Consider the following 24,050-nt stretch of genomic DNA (forward strand, 5'->3'; position numbering starts at 1 on the left):
GAGTTGCTTTGAATTACTATTTATCGAGCAGGTGTAAAAATACGATAAGTAGATATATAATTGTTGGTTACAATTAGATAACGATAAAATACGTATAATTGAGTGATAGATTGATCTTATGATGAAACAAACGACGAAATTTTGTGATAGCTATCTTGTAGACCTACACTTGCGATAGCCTTGAGTTTTTTTGCTTAATAGAATTATTTTTATTTTGAATCTAACACTCTCATGGTCTCATTAGGTTACTATTCCTCTCAAAGGATTTTTTTGGAAGTATTAGATGAGGTAGGTTCAGAAAGAATACATTACTATTCTCTAGATTATGTGACAGTATTTCAACTAATTAAAGAAAATAACTTTTGAATCACAAGTACATTTGGTTCATAATATTGAGCTCAAACTGCAAGTTGTGGATCGGGTAGGGATAAATCTGACTTTGTGGATTGTGAGTCCAAATAGAGATGGACCTGACTTTGATATTATGTAAAAATATGATATTTGAGTCTAACTAATCAACACCTAAAGCTAATACATGAGCATAAAATCATTCAAGTCCATATTATAAGCAGATCACCACTTTATTTTTTAACCAATATGAGATTCTAACCTAACAAATATAGAATAGTTAACCGACAAATAAAACTATAGGAATATGAATTGGGTGGATAAGATATTATTGTTTTGTTTTATGAGACATCTAACACATTTACTAAGTAGTGGACACAAACAAATTGTGAAAAAACAAGGACTGCAATGGGTACCTACAAAAATATATGGGCTTAAGAAGACATATTCTTCAAAGAATCACCTCACAAATATGTGTTGGGATGTGGGGTGATTAAAATGTCTGGTGATTGTTTAATTAAATTAATATATAATAAATTAAATATTATATAATTTTGTCTTTGTAAGTATATAATTCTCTGACCTTTCATACTCAATTAAGTAACTGGTTCTCCGTGTTTCATTAAGTCGTAATCCAATAAAAAGAATATTGAGATGTAGGTTTTATTTCTTGTCTCTTTCACATTTAATGTTGTTTCTGACCTAGCTAATAGTGAATCCTAATTAAGGATAGCACTAATGCATTATACTAGAGGTGGCAAATTGGCACATTAATAATAATAATAATATATATATATATATATATATATTAGCTCAACTTCAGACATGTCTCTTATGTTTAATTATCACTCACCTATGCATTTACAATATGCCTCTTTGAGCAAATATGGTATAATAAGCGAAGTAGCACCTATAACTCTTTGATGGCTATATTCTTGCAATAGCAAAGGACTGATTCATCTTAGAGAAAGTAGATGTGAAGATATTGAATAAAAAAAAGCTTCGTGAGACAACCCTGTGGCTTCATAGGCACAAATGGACACTAACAATGAATCAATTCAAAGAAAGACAAACATTTTTTGTGATAAACTCAAAGCTGAATAACCACTCAATAAATTTTACTAATTATTAGAACGAGTTGAATAATGATCCATTTATTAATTTGACTCGACAAATTAAATCACAATGATTCGTTATATTATCGGATTCAAACGTGTCACCTAACGGGCCAAACAACCTATACCCAATTTTCTATACAAAAGGACTAAAAACACATATTTCAGTTAATTAAAGTTTAAAATCACATTTTATCTATAATTAAGGGACCAAAAGTGCAATTATTCTAGCTGATAAAAAAATGTATTTACTGTAAAATTGTACCACTCCGGTGAAGCCCTCGTCGCATGCAAATACTTATAAAGTTTTTCCGGTAGCATTTAGCCGTATTTTGAAGAAAAGACAGGGAGAGAAGATGGAGTATATATTGAGGACGCTGACGAAGAAGGAAGAAGTAGATTCGATAATAAGGGACACAATCGATAAAGTTCTCGTCCTCCGTCTCGGCCGATCCTCTGATCCTCTTTGCCTCCAGCTTGACGACATCGTACGCATCCATTTTTTTCTGTTTTCCCCTATTTTTTTTTGTGAAACAGTGATAGACTAATCTATTTTGTTCCAATTCCTTGAATTTCTATTGTAAAGATCATTACCTGAGGAAACTTAAATTTTAGGCGAATTTAGGATTTTAAGCTAAGCTAGTGAGATTATACATGGATTTAGGTTATATACACTGAAAGTATAGAGAATACTTATACCAGTAGTAGCAATTTAGTAATCAATTTCATCAGGTTGCACCAGAGATTTGTCTGTAATTACCTTATTAATGACCTAATTATGTAATATAGTTTACGATGTGAGTGCATAGAATTTAAAGCTCTAGTAGATATGCTCCAGGATCAACTCATCAAATGTCTAATAGTACTACAAGTTTTCATGCACATGGACTAATTCCACGGGATACTTACCACCTCCACCAGCAACAAGGCTAGGACAGATGAGAATAAATCACCTTATGAACCTAAGACGTTATGGTTCTCAACCTATGTCATTGACTACTAGGGCACACCCTTGGGTGCACTACAAGTTATAAGTTGGAGGAAGGCTACAAGTTATAATTTTTGTTGAAGGAATTCCTTTTTTGGGAAGAAGACTACAAGTCATAATTTTTCTTGGAGAATGTTTTATCTTTTTTTTTGGGGGGAATAGCGCAAGTAATAGTGATATAGTAATTACAACTATTGCATATAGTAATAGTTGCGCACAAATTGAGACAGAGGGAGTATATATTTTACAAATTACAACTACGATTTGTATAGTTCTGGGTGTAAGATGTAGGTAGCTGTGGAAAAAGTGAATTCACCCTTATGCGTTAGACACTCAAATTGTGTAGAAGTTGTGTTTTTTCACTGTTAAGTTGACATTGCATAAGTTGTATATTTTCTGGAGTGGTTCGTTTACTTCATTGCTTCTTGTTGGCTGCAGCTGTATAAATCTGTGAGAGAGGTGTCCAAGTTTGCGACTGTGGCTTTAGTGGATATTGATTCAGAGGACGTTCGAGTTTATGTCAAGTATTTTGATATAACCTTAATACCATCTACCATTTTCTTCTTCAATGCTCATCATATGAAGATGGATTCTGGGTATGCCTTCTCTTTGTTCGAATTTTCGAAGTTTTCTGCTATGGACATGTTCTTTATGTTGTTGTTGTGATTCAATTTAGTTGAAGAAAGTGCCATCCATGGTCTTATACCCGTTTGCATCTCTGTCGAGCATTAGGAGCACACCATATTTTTAGTCCTTATATGACTGTAATCAATAATCTTGACCATATATTAGACACATTTTGTTGGAAAATTAATTTAATTCCTAATGCTGGAAGCTCTCCACAACATTTTGGATAACAAGTTCTTTGGTCCTTCAATCAAGGGAAATTGAAGTGACTTTGACTCGGTTCAAGCAACTACTTGCAAGAGCCGAATCTCTGTTTTGTTTTTGATCGGGGAGAGGGGTGAAAAGAGAATTGTGAAGGCCTAAAATGTTTCTTACTAGGAAATAGGAAGGAGAGGCTATTTAAAAGAAAAGAAGAGAGAAAAGGAATGTGTTAGTCTATTGGCTAAGTATTTGCAGATAACCTTCTTGTCGTCATATATTCGTACTTGCCTCCTCCCTCATTGGAGAATGGAGGGTATGTTATATTGGAAGACGTTCAAGGAAAGTTTGCAAATAATTTGCTTCTCTATTTCTCCCCCTACCACTCGCTATGCTACCTTAATGTTAAAATTTTATCTCTCAATCTAATATTTCAAAAGCAAAACAAAAGGTTTATCTCTCTGCTGTTAATTGTATAATAATACTGAAAGAGTTATCTATGTAGTAAATTTGATGACGAGTCGACATTGCAACAATTATAAAGCAATTACTTGTAAACTGAGTTATGCATATGTCAAGGACAGCTTGATGTTGTAATTACATTCCTGTGATATTATTGTATCTTAATGGACCTCTGTCATGATTGAAGCTCTTACTTCTCTGAGATGGATGTTCTCCAGGAGTGCAGATCACACCAAGTGGGTTGGAGCATTTCAAAGAAAACAAGACTTCATTGATGTTGTAGAGGTATGGGATAATCTCACAACTTTCTTTCTAGACCTTAGTATTTTTCCTATGATCCAGAATTCCAGATGAATATTAAGTGTAAAATTATTTGCTCTTCCTGCGAAGTGCAGCTTTTTAATAATTGTGACTCCTTATTCAACTGTATAAACTTCAGGTAGCACTTTCTAAACAAGGTTGTTTAAGTCTCCATGGGTTCTAGATGTGCCAAAGCCTCGGAAGGCGTTTGATTAAAGAGTGAAATATACGGTACCATAACAACCAGCAATCTTGAGTGACTAGTATGGCGCAAATACTTGCATGAAGTTGATCCATTAATGCCATGGGTGTTTTTTGATGGAATATAAAAGCCAGAAAGACAAGTAATTTGGCAGAACAATAGTTAATATATGTGATTGTAATCTCGCGTTTGTGGCTTTAAGTTGAAGAGATATACTTTGGCTTTTGGAGAATGGCTGAGATATCACAAGCTTCTAATTTCTAGACTCAAACTTCTGGTATATGTATGGAGGGGTGTCCAATATTTGCTTATTAAGCTAGTAGATTTGTTTCTGCATGTCCCCTGGAGTCTGGACATGAAGTTTGAACGGCAGGAAACTTTAATTGTGGAAGGGAGAAGTTAGTCCAACTGCACGAGTGAAAGGCGAAAGTCAAGATTACGTGCAACCAGATCTGTTCTTAAGATTATTATAAAGCACAACTACCAGATCTGTCAAATAGTCAAGGGTACACTGAGATGCATATTCTGTAGCAATATAAGTGAAATAATTGTTAAAATCTATACTCTGAAATGGCTCCAGGACTTTGGTCTAGTTGTAAGAGCGCAACATGTGATATGTGGTTAGACAGACACATGTTCGAACACTGCCTCAAACAAAAGCCTGGTATTTAGGTTGAGAACGGTATATAGGTGGGCCCTTTATCTCCTGAGTTTCGAACTGTGCGCCATTGGGACTCAGGAATCTCTCGGTTATCAAATAAAATTGGTAGTTTGAGATCCCTTTTCCATAAGTTAAGGACACCTTATTTCTTTCAAGGAGGATGTTCCTCTAAGAAGTCTAAAAAGTTACGCATCGAATAAAGCTCGGAAAGTTGTGTTTCCAGGTTGTAAAGACTTCTAACTTTTTGAGATCCGGAAGGGAGATCTCCTAGTTTGCTAAGAGTTGCCTGTGAGTGTAGCAACTATTTTGTGTATCAACCTAAACAATTAGAGAACGAGTTTAGGTTCAGATAGATTTGGTAGAGGGTTAGACTCTTTTCAGTTAGCTCATAATTTTATAGAATATCTGATTGTTCATTCAGTTTGCATCTATGATGTGCATAAGATTGTGTTCTAGTTGGCTGTTTATCCAGGAGCTAGTATACTAAAGTTCTTGGTGCATTTTTTTGAATCTGCTGAGTATATACTTTGTTCTGATGATTCATTTTTTTTACAAGTCATGAATGTGGAGTCATTTCTAACTGCTCGACCGTCCCTGTTTGTAAGCAGGCAATATTTAGAGGGGCCATGAAAGGCAAGCTCATAGTGACTTGTCCCCTTCCTCCAGAGAGAATACCAAAGTTTCAGTTGCTATACAAAGATGTTTAGCAGGTATGGTTGTTATTAATTTTAGGTTGACTAGTTACTAACTTGACATATTTCTCAGCTTGAGTCTAAATTTTAAAAGTTAAAATTGTAATGTGTTGTCGGTATGACCAAAAAAGTACTTTTCACGAGACATTTTTTGGTATTGGAAAATCTTTTCTACGAAAAACATTTTCTACCAAGAGGGAAATTTTGACTACTCCCCCTTTTTGGGCAAAAGTCATTTTTCTTTGCAAATACTTTAACTCTTGCACTATATCACTTTCTCCAACCAAAACTCGAAGATCATTGTGAACTTAATACTCCTAAATTTCATCAAGACACCATCCAATTTGCTGAAACTATCGTCAATCTTCAATAAGTAGTTTCCATGACCACAACCAAGCATGAAAAACATTTCCTCATTCTAAACACACACATACTGATCTGATATTTTTTCCCCTCAAATTGTTTGCTTATTTCAGACTGTTGATTGCTGAGCTGCAAGAGAAAACTTCACATCTTGAAAGCCATTGTTTCTGGATGATTATATTGACCATTACGAATCCATATCACAAAGTTGAAAGGGTTCTGAATTTTGGTACTTTTTAATATCAATATAAGAAACAGGATCGTAGCAGACTGATTTAGGAGACAGATATCTTGTTGAATTAATGAAGAATCAGGACATTTCTCTTGTATATCTTAGCTGTTAGAAGACCTGTTTCGTTCAGAAAGCATCGGAGTATGATGGGGTGATACAATGCAAGTGATAAATCTGAGTAGTTCAGTTAGTTAGTTGACTATCAGAACATTCACCTTGTTGGTAAGGGTTCGACTCTCCATTTTGTAATCCCCTCCCCCATTTCCCATTCACGTACCCTGCTTTTTTTTTTTAAAAAAATCTTTCTTTGCTGTTTCTAAACTTATTACTTACATAATAATTCATAATTGTGGAGAAAGGAAGGACACGAGGGAACATGGATTTAATGTGTGGTTTGTATTCCTCTGCATGCAACTATGTATTTATATTATTACTGTATGCCAGATAGTTTTTATAAGGAAGGAACCCCATGTGGGCTTTACATTAGTTTTTAAATGGGACAATTTATGGATAATTTTTTTTCTTTATCTAAAAAAAGGCAAAATAATAGACATACTATAGTGCAAATCATAGATACCAAGAAACACATCATTATCATTGTCCATTTTTCTGAAATTTTCCATCGTGATTAAATTTGAACTTTAACGTTTTATCATCATAATTCATTTCTTTTACACTAGACAGCTTGAGCTGTACAATTGAATATGCCATTATGTATATACTTGTTTGCATTCCTACATTTAGTTGGGGTAATGAATTCAATGTCTTTGGAATTTAATTTAATGAAAAAACACTAGTATTTAGTTATTTGAACGAAATTTAGTCACTATTAGTGTATAACAATGAATAATTTGTGTATACGAATTATATACTTGTTATACATTATGTCTACCTCGATGACGACTACAAACTATTACAACCAGCTAGCTAAAATTATAAAGATTCTTTATATGGTTCTTCTCACACGATTTTTTTTATAGAATTATTTTTTTCTTATGGATCATGGGAGATCATTTCTTTTAAACAAAAAAAATATAATTCCCCCAATACATATTGTCTGACTAGTGGGACAATTAAAAAGTGGAAAGTCAAATAGGGAATAGTAATTCATTAAAGAGATGATGTTGACTTCGGTCTGATATTGGAACATATTTGCAGTTTATCTGAAAGAAGTACTTGACTTTTTGTTAGTATAAAATTTAATAGACAGCAAATTACTCCATGAGCCAATAAATATCCATATGTAGCTTTGATTTTCACATCTAGAATTTCCTTAATTCATAGTATAAATATACTTAACATATTATAACTAGTCTGTTTGATCAAACTTTTAAAATTTACTTAGTTTGAAAATGGTTTTTTTTTATTAAAAATACTTTAAAAAAATACTTGAGGAGATCAATAATAGCTTGTGTTTGATTAATCAATTTAAAATATATTTTTATCAATATTAAAACAACAGTTTGTATTTGATCAAGCTTACAAAAGTACTTCTAAGGATATTCAACATTTTTTCAACTTCTAAAATAAGCTTCTAAAACTAATAAAAAAAAAAACCAATAGCTTGTCTGAATCCTTCACCTCTCTAAAATTGGTGCTTCTTAAATAAATGAAAAATATTTTTGGCTTCTTAGTGACTTTCAAAAAACTATGACTTTCAAAAATGCATATTCCTATCCACAAATGTGGGGATATATAGAGGTCCGAGGGTTCATTTGAATTTTTTTATCGAAAAATTATATTATAGTTGCAAGATTAACTTTTTTACGTACACATAAGCAATCGATGAACTCTTTTGGTTAAAATTCCGCAACTCTAGCTATCAAATCATTTCATGTTGTTCCGAACCATATTATACTGCAAATCATTACTCTTAAATTCAATATTTGCTACAAGAATTACAGTTGTGGGGCACTAATTAATAAAACTAACGGTCTTCTTAATTTGGAGTAACTATATAAACAGTCTTTAGTACTATAAAACAGTTCAAGATTTTAAGTCCTTTGTCCCAATAATGGATCACATCGTACGTATTACAAGCTTTAACTTTTAACAATATTGTACATATATGCATAATAATTCAAATGGTACATGAAACCTTGAACTTTGACTGCAAATATAATAAAGTCATATTCATTTGGTAATAATTTAGGATTTTAAGCTAAGGATAATATATAACACTTTTGGTTTCTAAGATATTGATAAATTTTGCTTTTTTGATATTTGGCCCTTAGATTGGGTTACTTGATCTGAGGGTCTTTCTGAAATAACCTTTCTATCTTTCTGAGGAAGGGGTAAGGTTTGAATAAGTTTTATCCTCTTCAAACCCCACTTATGGAATTACGCTAGCATATTGCCAACCTACCTATAGAATTATACTAAATATTATGATAGCTTTGTGAAGATCTACACATATTCTATTCTCTTCAGATTTCACCGTGTAATTACACTGAAGTATATAGGCATGTTGTTTTTGTTGTTGTGAAGATTCACAAGCAAAGATATTAATCATAAAACTCATTTGAATTTACTTTTTAAGTGACATAATTATGTAAATGTTTTACCACCGTCAATCATAAAAACTCATTAATTAATTCATGTTATGGGATTTTATAGCATGGTAAAAATTAAATGTGGCTTGTAGAAAAAGTTTCATCAAAGGTAAAAAAAAGAAAGAAAAAGCTTTGAAATTTGTCATCTAAAATAAATAATAAATATTTGTGAGACTAAACTATTTTATCAAATTTTTTTCAAAACACATACATATATGACATGTATTAATTGTGATATTAGTTATACATCTTATTCAATATTATAGAACACTAAATAGATAACAAACTGTAGTACTAGCAATATATTGGCTATTAATACATGTATAACAATATAAGCATAGGTAAGACAATAGAAAATAATCTTAGTATAAATAATATAGTATAATTAATCACAATATAACTAATTTACATTTCTAATATATTTTATTCAGTATTATTCTTATCTAGCGTCGAGGTTTGAGTTAAATAAATAGCTGAGGTGGAAGACGTGGTAGGCCCCACAGATAATGCGGTGGAATTTAATTTGTTAGACAAACTCGCGAAAGAAATGGAAACTGTGTAAATTTTGCAGTGTCCGGCACGTGAGTGACCGACGCATTGACACGTGAGAAAACGACTCATGAATGACTTAAGTCAAATAGTTAAAAGCTATATATTGTTAATCACAAACTTAAAGTTTTAACTTATATATAGAAATTATGTAAAAGTAGTTTACATTAACTAAAATAATTTCGAACCCCTCTATCATTATACTTGAATTTTTTTTATGTCAAAGGAAAATCAACAGCTCATATACAATAGAAAATACATATATTTTACTTTATTTGTAAATATAATTTTCAGATTAAAGGCTGAACTGCTCAACACTACTTAGTTTTGCCGTTGATTGATGGGGAAGAATTAGGGGTGTGCACTATTCGGATTAAACCGAATAATTAAATCAAATTAAATCGAATTTTTATTTGGATTGGTTTTTTGGTTTTTCGGATTGGTTTTGGATTAATAAATTACTTTGTTTGGTTTTTTGGTTTTGTTTTGGATATTAAAAATAAAAACTGAAAAACCGAAAAAAACCGAATTATATATATATATATATATATATATATTATATAATGTTTAGGCTTAGAATTAAGTTGGGGTTAACCACTTTTGTCCCTTTTTGGTTATTGCCTTTTATGATGATTACGTTTATATTTTATGTTTGAATTACATCTATAATAGGTATACTTATAAGTATTGTGTTTTAAGTTTTACTTATGATTTATATTAGAAAGTATATTTAAGGGATTAAATATTATTACTTTGGTTATATATGTTATTAATTATTGACATAACCGAATAACCAAACCGAAAAAAGCCGAACCAAATAGAGGAAAACCAAACCAAACCAAATTTATTTTGGATCGGATTGGGTTACACTTTTACAAAACCAAAAACCAAAAATCCAAACAGAATAGTGTAAAACCAAACCGAAAAACCGAATGCACACCCCTAGGAAGAATTGTGTCTATTTGTTGGATTTGTTTATATTATATAGTACTTTGAAAGTAAAACACGACTGTCCTAACTTTGATGGACAGAGTAACATGAAACGTATTATTGATAGGAGGTAACATGTATTCCGTAAAATTAATCAAGATGCGTGAAAGGTGACATGTACACCACGATCATAAAAAGTAGATATATTTCTTTACATAGTGAATAAATTTAATTAGTTACTAGCTTAACCTCATTAATGCCGTTAATAGCCGATTGACAAATCAAATTTGTCTCAAAATACTTAAAGTAATATATAATTTGTTACATCTAAAGAGAAATTAAGTTGAACGTTAATTGGGTGAGAGGTTTATAGAAGGTTTAAGCAAATATTCTTGTGATTAAACCTTAAAAAGACTAATGATATTGACGGCATACTCAAATGGATAAAACTTAATCTATATTAACTACTAATTTATTGAACATGTAAATATTTTTTGATAAATATAGTTGAGTTTTATAAGCCTATCTTTCCAATAATGAACAATATCAAAAGTTAGACAACTAATGAATGGTACCTCTGTCTCTTACTTGCAGCCCTATAAAACGTTTCCTCCATTCAAGCTTTCATCATTTCATAATAAAATTAGCCACATTCTGTTTTGCCCAAAACAGAGAGAAAATTGGCGAATTCTAGAGATAACTCCGCCATGGCAGCTGCTCTGAGATTATCGTGTTTGTGTTTTCTTCAATTGCTAATTGTGATCGTACTATTCATCAATTCTTCTGCCGATAACAGGTATTTAAGGCGTTCATTACGTTTTCAGTAGCAATTTTTTCTACAATGTGGAAGCAACTTAGTTCGATTAATATGAAATTCCTCTTGTTTAATTTATGCATTTGAGCAGCGATGTAATTTAGTATAATTTCGGATTTTCTGTAAATTGCGCCATTCTTATCATCTCTGTTTCTGTTTTTTTTTTTTTTTCGATTTAAGTAGTTGTATTACTTAATTCATGAGATTCCTCTAGGTAATTTTGACATTTGAGCTTCGATAAGGTTAATTCAATACCAGATTTTCTGGAATTAACGCCATTGCTACCATCAGTGATTCTGTTTTTCGATTATGGAATTTAAATACTTCTATTTCTCTTTGTTAACTATGACATTTGAGCTGTGCTGGAGTAAGTTCTCCATTCTTATCACTCTGTTTCTGTTTTTCGATTCGACGATGGAGCTACTTTTACTCTGTTTCACTCATTGGATTTTGAATTTTTCATCGTCAGTATTGAAGAAGCAGAGCAATTTCAGAGCTTAAGTAACTCGACTATGGCGAACAGGTTAACTTCATTTTGTTTTCTGCCTTTAGCGCTTTTACTTCTTCGAGTAATGTACCAACTCTGCAATTGAATCAGAGAAGATTTCGACTGATCGGATCTGGAAATATCTGGTTCTTTTAACTCTGTAATCGCGATCCAATTTTCCTTTGTTAATTTTTTTTACATGATTTAAGTTTTGCAGGTTAAGTGGAAACGATGAACTCAGGCATGAACATGCTGTAGATGATCCAGAAGCCATTGCTTCCATGGTGGATATGTGAGTTAATCCTGTCTCTCGCAATCCCATATAAAAATGTTAAAAGTATCCGAGATTAGTTATCAAAATAACTTGTTCCCAATCGAGCCTTTAGAATTTAATTATTAAAAAATATTCCTCATATCGCAACTATCCTTCCTCCCTTTAGCGTTAATCTGTTTTCAGTTAATGCTTTACTCCATTAAGAGACTTTATTTAGTTATTTATAATTAAAAGGCGTTGAATGTTTACTGCGTCACTACTCTTTTGTAAAAAACAAGTACGAACTAAAAGTATTTTTGGGAAAAAAAGATATTCCAATCATATATAGGTTGAATAGAGAGACAAATAGTACCCACACCCAGTGACGATGCTATATCAATAAAGGAGTTTCGTCTTAATTTCCTTTATTGAAAAATTATGCTTTTTATGTAAATAAAAGTAATATTCTTTTATCATATATATACTTTTTCTAATTTATATAATTGCTGATTTTTGTTAGCATGATAAATTGGATTCAAATTTTGACCTGTTGTAAGAAGACTACATTTACTTTTTAGTTTAATTATCCGATAATTTGATCCACCTAATTCAAATTCATATGCATAAGGTTTATTGAAGGAGCTAAGTTTATAAAGGAGTTTTTTTCTCCTTTTTTGGGTGGGGGTAAGGATGATGAGGAACGAGAAATTGGAGCGGAAATTACAAATTAATAAATCGAACATCAGCAATAAAGTGAAAATTTATATGATTAATCAATTAGGCTATTTTTTTTCATATGACAAATGTGGTTCAAAATTGACCCGTAGTGAAAAGTTTATATCTACCTTTTTAGGATCTATTAAATAGGAAAATGCTCCCTATTAAAAAAAATAATCGTTTGTATGTCTATCCAAAATTTCTGATTAGTCAGCCACAAGATCTACACATCACCCACAAAATTAAAAGCAATGCCGCAGTTGTCTTTAATATCCCACCTACCGAACCGTTCCAATACAACTCCCTCTGCTTCCGTTCTTCTGCGATTCCCTTTCCAAATTCATCTTCTGCTGACAGTCAAAAGAAGTTACTCTGATTATCATTAGACTGCCTATGAGGCATATTGCACATGCAAATGCCACAGGCTCTCTAGCTATGACAGCTTTTATAAGTACTGTCATTAATTAACAATTCTTAAATCAACTCAACAATTTTGTGAATCTGTCCCTAACAACTAGGATTCGTGTCAGAGGAGTTATTATGTGTTGTAAAATTAAGTATGGACATTGTTGAGTACCTGAGTTCCACATCGACTCTTCAAGGATGAATTGATCTTTTTATACGATTTTGGACAATTATTATATTATGAACTATAGTTTAAAGTTGAGTCAGGTCTAATGTCTATTTCTCTTATGGGTATCCAATCTAGTACTATATGATAATGTTGTAAGTAATATATAGGTCCAAACTCCAAAGTACCTTTTTTGGATTAGTGTTAATCATCATTGATTAGAAAGGCCATGTTAGAATAAGTTAAAAGTTGCATACTCGCATTCCCCTGCCTAATCTACTTGGTCTTCACATGCTCCTGTTGGGAGATTTATCATCATAGGCACATCATAAATTATCTATCGAGTCTTTTTCTTTTATCATTCATGTGTGTGTATCCATGTTTCTCGTAGAGGCCGAAGGTGGCTTTACATGAAGGTGCACATTATAATGTTTGTTCTATATATTTTGAGTTTGCTTATCCATATTCATGTTACTTAGACGGAACAATATTGACGGTGAAATGATCTCTTTATAACAATATTGATGGTGAAATGAAAATAATATTTCACTATAACGGTCAAAAGAAAATTTAGAACCAATTTTTCTTGTTAGTATAAAGAGATTTGGAGCTTAATTTGTGATTAAAACATAATTATTGTTGTTGTAGTTTAAAAAATATCAAAGGGAGCTTAATTTGGAGCAATTGTACGTAATATCATAAATTCGAATCATTGTATCGACCATTAATACTTGTTATATTGCTTATATCATATTTTCTAAGTTACGATCCATTTTAGAATTCTACATGAACGTGAAATATTTCATATACTAAACTGTCCTTATTTTATTACTACGATCTGTTTGAAACATATGTGTGCATAAAAGGAGCCCCGTACAATAATCTTTTGACGATGAACTTGACCAATTTACATCCCCACTTATCGTAGGCCACATAACATTGTCCCCTGTCCCAGCCTGGCAAATGGCCTTAAGAAGTTAGTAGAGCAGTAAGAAGATATGAGATCTGGGCTCCAAATTGAGGGATGCAGCAGCTGGCTGTACTGACAAAGCCCATCACCATATATTAAATGACTTTTCCCTAATCAATAAATAGTTTCTCCTACCGACACATCATGCATTTATCTCCCCACCTTTGCATGTGCATTTATTTTAGATATTTTTATTATTAGTACATTATTATTATTATTACATGGAATGATGGATATAAGTACTATTTCCGTATTGACCGTATTCCTTTTATCTATTGTTTATTTATTTATCACATTACATTCACTTTTAACTTATCCCTATAAGACATTTTTGAGTGGGTCAACTTGATCCCTCAAATAAGTCTTATTTTATACTATATACATCAAAGTAGTCACATGTGAGATTTTGTTTGTTTCTATTTCATAAGTTGGAACATAATTTAGTTCGTAACCTTGGGATTTTATATTCAAAGTTACGGAGACAAAAACTACTAGGCAATTTTTTCATTTGTCCTATTTTGATTAACAGAGTTATCTGATACCTATTTCTGGTGGGAGATGACATGTATCCCGTAAAATTAGTGAGGGAAATATCTTACACTAAATCAATTGTTACACTGAGACTGAGTGCCCGGTAAATACTGTTAGACAAAAATTGAACACTCATCTTTCTTGTATTGTTGTATAGGAGCATTAGGAATAGCACAGAGAGGAGGAAACTGGGTTACTTCTCATGTACGACGGGGAATCCTATTGATGATTGTTGGCGATGCGATCGCCATTGGCAACGTAATCGCAGACGGTTAGCTGACTGTTCAATTGGCTTTGGACGCAATGCCATTGGTGGCCGAGATGGCAGGTATATATATTCGGAGGCAAATTTAGAGCGGGATCTATAGCTTTCTAAAAATCCTGAATCCACCTCTACGTGCAGGTTTTACGTTGTAACTGACTCGGGTGATGATGATCCAGTAAATCCCCGACCTGGAACACTTCGTCACGCTGTTATTCAAGATGAACCATTGTGGATAGTGTTTAAAAGTGACATGCACATCACACTTAAGCAAGAACTGATCATGAATAGTTTCAAGACAATCGATGCTCGTGGTGTGAATGTGCATATCGCGAATGGGGCTTGTATTACTATCCAATTTGTTACTAATATTATCATTCATGGTCTCCATATTCATGATTGTAAACCAACTGGTAATGCCATGGTTAGAAGCTCACCATCACATTATGGTTGGAGGACTATGGCTGATGGTGATGCCATTTCCATTTTTGGTTCCAGCCATATTTGGGTTGATCACAACTCTCTTTCTAATTGTGCTGATGGTCTCATTGATGCTATTATGGGTTCAACTGCAATTACCATTTCAAACAATTACTTCACCCATCACAATGAGGTCAATTTTCAACTAAAACGACATTTCTGAATATATATTTTTTAAACTGCATTCTTGTGTGTTGATACTTTAGTTCAAAGACTAATTATTCATTAATCCAACTTATGTGTAGGTGATTTTATTGGGGCACAGTGACTCCTATGTAAGAGATAAGGTTATGCAGGTGACTATTGCCTTCAACCATTTTGGTGAGGGCCTAATCCAGAGAATGCCAAGGTATCAATCTGAAAATATGAGTAGGCTTTTTTTCCCCAGTTCATCTGATTTAGTAAATTACTGATCTTTGCAATAATATGAGACTCTGTTATTGTAAAAAAATGGATCTTGGATCTAACTCAATTCATAAAGTTAGTTGACGAGGATAGGATTTCCCAAGGTTACTTTAAAAGACTACCCATTCATTTTCCCAAGGTTACTTTAAAAGACTACCCATTCATTTTTCATCCAATGTGGAACTCTGCAACACCACAAGGCACCCAAAGCTAAACATCTAGAGCATGGCCAATTTTATAAGAGTACCCAACATTATAATGGAGATGGACCCTACTCTGATACTATATAAACCCAACATCGGCAAGCAATAATGGAGATGGACCATGCTCTGATACTATATAAAGAAATTGATCTTCGCCTAACTTTTAACCCCCAAAACTAGTGACATAAATGGTAATGATTGAGATAACGAATTTCACCTTGCTTGGAATTGAGGCGTAGTTGTTTTACTCATCTTTTCCATGTCTTCTTGGACTAACAATAGTACGATATAATTAATATGCAGATGTAGGCATGGTTATTTCCATGTGGTGAACAATGACTACACGCACTGGGAGATGTATGCCATTGGTGGCAGTGCTGCTCCTACAATTAACAGCCAGGGTAACAGATACCTTGCCCCAGTGAACCCTTTTGCTAAAGAGGTTAGTTCAAAACTAGGCTGATTTTTAAACCACTTAGGCACGGCACAATACAGTACAAGTAAGGAAAGTAAAGCCTAACCTCAACAAATTATTGAAATTTATGGAATTTTGGGTTAACAGGTGACAAAAAGAGTGGAACCATGGGAAGGATCATGGAAACAGTGGAACTGGAGATCAGTGGGAGACCTTTTGTTGAATGGAGCATACTTCACTGCATCGGGACGTGCTGCTCCAGGCGGCTATGCAAGAGCCTCAAGCTTAGCTGCTAAGTCCTCTTCCATGGTCGGAATGATTACCTCAAATGCTGGTGCACTTTCTTGACACTAATGTTGATATCAAGCACATCGACACATCAAGTGATCAAAAACCACACCATCAGATCATCTTTACCTGTCCATTGAATTCAGCAATATAGCCAATTTTCTCTGATTATCTTTCTTCTCTTAGTTTGTGTCCGTCCCTAATCACCTCTTGAGCAGGGGCGGACAAATAATATTAAGGATGGGTTCAATTTAACCCACCATATTCAGCTTAAAACCTTTAATATATATGTGAGAAATCCTAAAATGTTGTATAAATATTAAATTCTGAACTCATATTTCAAAGAGCGCACATTCTTGAATCTGCCTTACCTCTTGAACATAAGGTTCTTGAAACACTACATTGATTTTGCACTTGTTTGTCCATTCCACTTGTCTTAATGTACCCGTGCTCAACCTTTCCCGACACCACTAGAGATATAATTCGATTATCTCTGGAGAAGTCATCTTCTTTTTCTTGTCCATATCCTACACACCATTTCACCAAAATTATATATATCTCATGGTATCGGAAACAGAAAGATTGTTAAAATAAAGGAGGGCAAAAGATACGCAAGTCAAATCTTTAGGTTGCCTTTTTGTTATAGATGTTGAGCTTCATGATATTGTTGTAATTGTTATCCTTATAATATATATGTAATATACTATGAATTCTGCTTCAAATATATATATGTCCAGTCCTTTTTTCCTCCTATTTTCTGCATGTTTACTTATTATGATGGTAATTACAATATTCTTTCGATTCAGTGTCCTTGTTTAAGTTCCCGGATGAGGAGAGCTTGCACCTCATTAATCCGATCTAATAAAATGAAGAGTAAAGGAAAGTCGAAGGATCATGCCCTCTAAACAAACAATCTGATTATTGACCTGCCAAATTACTAGCTCAGCCCATTTCCACTTATCAAAATTTGGGCTGATAACTAGCCCAAATTAATCCGGGAGAAATTTTGTCAAAATATTTTCAACAAGACATCTTATTTGATGTATTATGTCTATCCATAATAAAGAAAAATAATTATTTTATTAGATACTAAAAAAACTATAAAACAACAAATAAAGCAATTATAACTTGGTAATAATTGCGCGAGTTTAATTTTGACCATCCCAAATCCAACCCAACTCCGCCCATTTGATACCTATATACATAGCTACTAGCTAGAGCTGAAATAAGATATTTTGTGCCAAGTTTGAAGGGCCACCAATATATTTGGCCTAAATTTCCCCACGTTAAATCTTAGTTCCAGCAGATAAAATCTAAAGACTCCAGTAATGGTCGGTAAGAATCGTCAACATTCACGTTCAACTACAACGAGCTTATATCTCATGTACTGATAGTGTAAAAAAAAAATTTACGCTGTCAAGCCTGATATTGTAATATGAAAAGAGTACTAAATTGCGATAATAATCAGTCAAATTCCGCAGATAGCACGAAAGTTTTTTGAACGGTCAATGTATATAACTTGAACTAAATTACAATCGATGGTGGTCATTACATTGATAAGCATGGAAATGATACCACACATTCAGATTATAACATACACACACATATATATGACAGTATCCTTGCTAACAATTACGAACCCCTTAAACATGTCATTTGCATGAGTCAGGGTCATCTATAGATAATTCTACTTAACTAAATAAAGTACTAATTTGTAAAAAAGAAAAGAAAAAGGATGACAGCAAACTCACTTGTTTGAGATTAATTTCTCTTTTCCTGGACTATCGAACAGCCTGTGCAAATGGAGATGAATCAACAGCAGCTATTTTACGAACGATTTTCTTTGCTGGCTGCGTGCTGTCTGATTTTGCTCCATTCGGCCTCACTTTTACTCCTCGTATCAACTGTTATATATATATATATATATATTTCGACAGTTTAAACTCAAATGACAAAGATAATTACACACTTAGAGTGATAACAAAACTAAAGCACTATATATATATGGACTTACATATTTGCCACACTTTATGTCGGCGTATATTACAATGAAATCACCTTCTTGAAGTCCATTAGCAAGGACAAAATCACCTTCAAGAATCGGGAAAAAAGATGCAATAAAAAATTACTTAGTACTATATATTAATGAATATGCTACGCAAGAGCTGGGTCGACTGTGTTCACACCTGTGTTCTCGAGAAGGTACATCCTGCTTTTGTTATTTGGCCAAAATCTGAAAACAAAACACACAAAATTGTTATCAATGATGTAGAAATTTGCAGAAATGCAATGAGAGTTTCCAGATTTTTTTCGGTGTGTAAAAACCTGAAACAAAGCCTTTAATTTATACGAGTAAGAGACTCAATAGGTGTGAGAAGTCCCATTTGTGAAAGCCTGTTCGGAAAATACTGTTTCGAGCATTTATCCTTCAGAAAAATAATGCAGAAATGAATCAGGTCATTTGACCAAATCCAAAGCTGAGCAGCGACGACGATGCAAGGATAAGACTTTCTTTGCAACTATTTAAGAGCGAGAAGAAGTACTTCTATATATAAGCAAGGTATTCTTTTCCCTCGATTTCACATTCACACCTTAACTAAAATCCTATAAAAACCAATAATTATAAAAGCAAGATGACTATAAATTAAAGGAAAACAATTGAATCGAGCAAATGTAATAAAAGATAGCTTGATTATTTTGAGTCAGTGTACCTATATTTCATGTTCCAAACACGAGAAGTTCCAATGTCTTCCATGGCAATTGAGATTCCATCTCTTGTTTCAAGTTGTGGGAGATGACTTTCTGCTTCTTTCTACTTATAAACAAAATGTTCAATTATCCATTTAATCATTCATACTATAATTACCAAATGGGAATATATATCATAATTTATGACGACGTTGACTAAAGTACCTTAGGTAACACAATTCTTCCTAGATTGCCAACATCACTTTGCTTCAGCACTTTTTGCAGGAGAAATTTGAGATTCTTCTCTGTTTTGCAAGCCTGTCGAAGAAAATCCACACGAAATTTAAAGCGTCTGACACATATATATTAATGATCTTTACAATTACTATAGCGGGTGATTTGTAATTTATATACACAGCATGTGAATGGAGATCCTAATAGGCCATTTGGTTGAACCAACTACCTGAACTCTCACCTTGTTAGTGAGGGTTCGGCTCCCGATCTTGTAAATCCCCGACTCATTTTCTTCCAAGTTACTGTTAGTGTATATAAGTTAAACTCAAAAAATATTTTTTGGCCGAAACTAATAAAACCAACCTGTCTTTTGTCTGTAGAACCATGTTTCTGATGTTTTTGTGATTGCACCGCTGGCCTTTCCATAGGAAGTGCTTGCGGAGTATCAGCCAATGGAACCATGGCGATTGGCGGAGCAGCAGCAGCACAAGGCCAGTATACCCAATTTCCTAGACTGTTAGCTCGAGACATTGCACAATTATTAATCTTTCCACCCATCATTACACTTTTCTCATTACTAATTTGTCTTTGATTCTGAGTCTGATGGCGATAATGATGCAACGGCACTCGTCTCTGCCTAGCCATTCTGTTCTTCCTAGCCTCTTTAGTAGCACAAGTGCCCAACCTTGCCAATCTCTCACTGTTCCCATCGAAAACTTGGTACGGATCATATTGAGCACTGAATAAAGGCTGATCAGGTATAGTAACATTATTAGTACTATCATTATCAGGAAATGGATTGTATTGAGAAGCGGTCACCATTGTAAATTGCGATGGAGACCAAGACCGAGAAGTTGCACTTCCACTCATTGTTTGATTATAAGGAGGCGCGAATAAAGATCCGTTAGAATACAGATCACCAATGTACCCCTGTATTGGCCCTGTCATTACAGGGGACGAATCGGGGAACGAGGCATTATAAAAGCAAGCATTTGGATTACTAAAGTTAAGAGGGGCAGAGTTTTGAAGACTCTGTTCTTCTCTCATTTGTTTCTTTTGCAACCTATGTTGTTCAACCCAATCAAGAATGAGTCTCAACAACTGTTTTTTCCCTTCTTTAGTACTTCCCAATCGTTTTGACGCGCTCTCAATTGTCGAACATTTAAGCTTAATACTCCTCATGTCTTCAGCAGAAATGTTATCTTTGTTTTGCTTTAACCATTCCAAAAACATAAGTGCAAGCTCACTATCCCCTTGAAAAATAGACACTTGCTCATCATTTGCTTGTTCTTTTTGTTGTTGATTTTCTCCACTATGGAAAAAAGAGATCATAGGGTCAAGAAATTCATGATCCCCGTCGATTAAATCCATCACATTTAGACATTCTTGATCACTAATTGTGTCGAAATTTTGTTCATCAGCATCAGATTTTTGAACAGCCCAACTAGAAAATGGATCAGATTGTTCAGTAGGAAGGGAATTGGAAGTTGATGATGAAGAAGACATGCATGGAAAATCTTGAAGAGAAGTAAAATCATTAGAGAAATTTCCATTTAGCCAAATATCTGTATCATCCATAGGATCAAAATCAGTAGGCACCATATTAACATTCTCAAATACATGCACATCTTCTTTGTTGCCACCATAATAAACCTCATTTAACTCCCTTTTCATTCTTGATTTTGACTTGACAACTTTTTACTAGCTAGCAAGCCTCACTCTGCCTAAACAAAAAAAAAATATAAAAATAAAAATTTAGAGAGAAATGGCAAAATGTACCTGATTAAGCTAAGTTAATTTTTTTTATGTGTTTGAATCAGTTTACCCGCATCTTGACTAATTTCACGAGATACCTGCACCCTTCCACCAAGGAAGGATAGCAAATAACTCTATCTACCAAGATAGAACAGAAGGAAGGATGCTAAGTTATTTGGACTAAAAACTCAATTAATTCCATGGAATACATACGACTAGCGAACAGGTAACTCTATCTACTAAGGATAATAAAACAGAAGGAAGCAAGATAAAGTTATTTGGACTAAAAACTCGACTAATTCCACAACATACCTGGTATTTTCCACCACCACCACCAACGAGTAACAAATAACTCTATCCATAAAAAATACGACAGATGGAAGCAAGCTAACCTAAGTTACAAGAAGTATGTCTTCTTGATTATTTCTCTCTTAGTTTTTGCAACATAAAATTCTATATCAAACCAACTAAAAAAATATTAATAGTATCAAATCTCTAAAGAAAGTGACTCTACTTAGTTTTTGATAGTACTTCTTAACAAATAGTAATAAGTAGGACAAAATTACTTTCAAATCAAACAAACTTTAAAAAGTATTACTACTAAAATTAATTTCCAATAACAATAACACTCTCACATATCATATACAACAATCTTTAAGAATATTTATTCAGACAAAAAAAAAATACCAAACTTCAACAACAACTATGGCCTGTTCTGAGAAGTTGTTTCAACACTATTTTGCACATATGAAGATTTTATTTTTGTAAAGATATTATATAGAGGTTTTAAATGAGAGAGAAAAGGAAAACCACCAAAGAGAAACTTGGTGCGAATATTTTTTTTTTTTCACCACTAAATTAGGCATATGTACTCTAACCTGAATGGTTCAATCCAGCGGTGGTCACTTTGGGCGAATAGAAATTAGCGACAGATAAAATTTATATTAATTAATAAAATTCGTTGTAAATTTTATTTATCAAAGGAATACTTATGAACAATTTAATGACAAATTATTTTATATTAAGGAAAGAAATGAGAATTATTTTATATTCTCTATTGATAACAGAAGCAGGTCAATTCTCTTTCATAAAAATATGGGTAAACATGAAAAGATTTGGGAAAATTTAGTAATGTGAAAATAGATAGAAGTAAAACAAGACTTTAATTTGTTTGGTGCGGCCATAGGGAGTTTTGTGTGCATTCGTGGGCGAAACGGCAGACTTCTTCTCTTGCTGACACCTGTTTATTCACTTCTGACCAATCTACGTGTTTCGTTTTTAAAAAAATTCGTGCTCCATATGAAAAAATTATCTCAATCATATCAAAAAGATATCAATAAGTTTTTTTTTTAAAAATAAAAATAATATAAATGAACTAAATTTTAACGAATGATATAGATGAATCTTTTTAATTTGATGGCATATGTTTTTTTTTTCCTAACTAACTAATACAATCTCAGGCTATCTATTACTATCTTTTTTACTTTAAGTTTGATCTCTAAGTTCTATCTAGGAGTATCAAATTTTTTATAAGTTGAAGATATGTTATATCTTTGTTTTATTACTTTCATCGACGATTCTTCTTCGATTAATTTTTGTCTCTCTTATAGTTGACTATAGCCAATTTTTAATAGTGCAAAAATGATAATAGCCAATAGTGATAGAAGTAGTAATAAAAAGTACTCCATATAATTATACTATATCAATAATGATTTTTAGTAATAGTAATTAATTAATTAATGATATTAACTTAATTACTGATAAATATATTCTTTAGAAGTAATTAGTATGTTTTGTGAATGTCCCTCAATCTTATATCTCATTGGACCCAATGTCATTGAATTAATGCAGTTAAATTTTTTAGCATTCTTTCTTAATATTCATATTTATTATCGCTAAAACCAATAAAAATATACATATAGTGAAGTCTAACAATAGTAATTGACTATAATAATAATTAGAGTATTAGAGTAATACTTGTGATGATAAAACTGATGGTTGATAATAGCTTAATAAATAACAATGATAATAAGTAGTTAATACTGATAATCATGAACAAAATATTTATAACAATCATCCACCCAAAATAACTTGTTCATAATTAAAATTTATCCAAATCAAATAATTACTTAAATTTTAATACAAATAAATATGTTTAAAATTTATTCAAACCTCTCTTAATAGAGTTCTTTGTAGTACTCGTGTCTTTTGTTTTTTTCTCAGCGTTTGAAGTGTTGATTAAATTTAAATTTACAAATCCTTACGGATGTATTTTCAATTAAAAATTTTTATACCTAGAAGCTCGCAATAAAAATCTTTAATTAAAAATAAAACAATTTCACCGTTATACCACGACCCGATTGAATTCATTGTATTGTATAGTATAGAAAAGAAAAGAAGAGGTTGAAGAAGTGCACCGTAACAGTCACGAATGGCGACAAAGTAGTATGAGCAGAGCAAAGAGAAATGAGGTGCTTATGTTTCTTTTTTCTCATTACAATTACAATTACAATTTTCTCAGTCGGTCCAATCCTTTTTTTTACAATGAGAATTGAGGTGCCTGTTTCATCAATGGACATTTTCTTTTAATTAATGGACCGCTGGATTGCACCATTGAGGTGACTTCACGTATGGCGTATAATCCGGGAACCATTTTTTTGTAACTATCCGCACCAAGTTTTCCTCTTCCTGGTTTTCTCCTTTATCTCTTTTTTTTTTAAAATTTAATTTCAACAAAAAAAAATTAAAAAACTAACCG

General features: G+C 32.8%; 3 protein-coding genes across 5 annotated transcripts in view; 2 read left to right on the forward strand and 1 right to left on the reverse strand.

Annotated features, from left to right (window-relative positions):
- The window catches only part of LOC125807725 (probable pectate lyase 8), a 104,321-nt gene extending 87,306 nt beyond the window's left edge, over nucleotides 1-17,015 (forward strand). Inside the window, exons 2-9 of one of the 2 annotated variants that reach the window (XM_049487459.1) lie at nucleotides 10,896-11,015; nucleotides 11,503-11,556; nucleotides 11,738-11,812; nucleotides 14,720-14,890; nucleotides 14,966-15,437; nucleotides 15,550-15,653; nucleotides 16,216-16,354; nucleotides 16,475-17,015. In XM_049487459.1, the coding sequence (XP_049343416.1) occupies nucleotides 10,927-11,015; nucleotides 11,503-11,556; nucleotides 11,738-11,812; nucleotides 14,720-14,890; nucleotides 14,966-15,437; nucleotides 15,550-15,653; nucleotides 16,216-16,354; nucleotides 16,475-16,675 (1,305 nt within the window). In that variant the 5' untranslated portion in view covers nucleotides 10,896-10,926 and the 3' untranslated portion in view covers nucleotides 16,676-17,015. Of the gene's footprint in view, nucleotides 1-10,825; nucleotides 11,016-11,502; nucleotides 11,557-11,737; nucleotides 11,813-14,719; nucleotides 14,891-14,965; nucleotides 15,438-15,549; nucleotides 15,654-16,215; nucleotides 16,355-16,474 lie in introns of those variants that run through there. The other variant, XM_049487458.1, reaches the window with a different exon arrangement.
- LOC125807739 (uncharacterized) lies at nucleotides 1,723-6,284 on the forward strand. 2 transcript variants are annotated; one of them, XM_049487478.1, is made up of 5 exons: nucleotides 1,723-1,951; nucleotides 2,890-3,047; nucleotides 3,957-4,023; nucleotides 5,510-5,611; nucleotides 6,070-6,222. In XM_049487478.1, the coding sequence occupies exons 1-4, from the start codon at nucleotides 1,820-1,822 to the stop codon at nucleotides 5,606-5,608; spliced, it is 456 nt and encodes a 151-aa protein (XP_049343435.1). In that variant the 5' UTR covers nucleotides 1,723-1,819; the 3' UTR covers nucleotides 5,609-5,611; nucleotides 6,070-6,222. The 2 variants fall into 2 exon arrangements, with proteins under 2 accessions (XP_049343435.1, XP_049343433.1); XM_049487476.1 differs by lacking the exon at nucleotides 6,070-6,222 and adding an exon at nucleotides 6,265-6,284 and having other exon boundaries at nucleotides 1,736-1,951.
- A 1,360-nt stretch (nucleotides 17,016-18,375) lies between the features above and the next one.
- Nucleotides 18,376-21,873, reverse strand: LOC125807721 (B3 domain-containing transcription factor ABI3-like). Its single transcript, XM_049487452.1, has 6 exons — nucleotides 19,901-21,873; nucleotides 19,529-19,621; nucleotides 19,327-19,427; nucleotides 18,802-18,848; nucleotides 18,630-18,706; nucleotides 18,376-18,519 (listed from the first exon to the last, which is right to left on the reverse strand). Exons 1-6 carry the CDS (start codon nucleotides 21,209-21,211, stop codon nucleotides 18,397-18,399), a joined length of 1,752 nt encoding a protein of 583 aa, XP_049343409.1. The 5' UTR covers nucleotides 21,212-21,873; the 3' UTR covers nucleotides 18,376-18,396.
- Between the last annotated feature and the right edge of the window lie 2,177 nt (nucleotides 21,874-24,050).

Source organism: Solanum verrucosum, unplaced genomic scaffold (genome assembly GCF_900185275.1).
Source record: "Solanum verrucosum unplaced genomic scaffold, falcon-dt-bn FXZP01000183.1, whole genome shotgun sequence".
Taxonomy (NCBI): Eukaryota; Viridiplantae; Streptophyta; class Magnoliopsida; order Solanales; family Solanaceae; genus Solanum; species Solanum verrucosum.

Excerpts from the sequence above, each read along its gene's own strand:
- LOC125807739 (XM_049487478.1), top strand. The coding sequence starts at position 1,820 with ATGGAGTATATATTGAGGACGCTGACGAAGAAGGAAGAAGTAGATTCG. Across the intron at positions 3,048-3,956 it reads CATATGAAGATGGATTCTGG|GAGTGCAGATCACACCAAGT; the intron begins GTATGCCTTCTC and ends GATGTTCTCCAG. Across the intron at positions 4,024-5,509 it reads ACTTCATTGATGTTGTAGAG|GCAATATTTAGAGGGGCCAT; the intron begins GTATGGGATAAT and ends GTTTGTAAGCAG.
- LOC125807721 (XM_049487452.1), bottom strand. The coding sequence starts at position 21,211 with ATGAAAAGGGAGTTAAATGAGGTTTATTATGGTGGCAACAAAGAAGAT. Across the intron at positions 18,849-19,326 it reads GTTTGGAACATGAAATATAG|ATTTTGGCCAAATAACAAAA; the intron begins GTACACTGACTC and ends TTTTGTTTTCAG. Across the intron at positions 18,520-18,629 it reads ACATAAAGTGTGGCAAATAT|TTGATACGAGGAGTAAAAGT; the intron begins GTAAGTCCATAT and ends TATATATAACAG.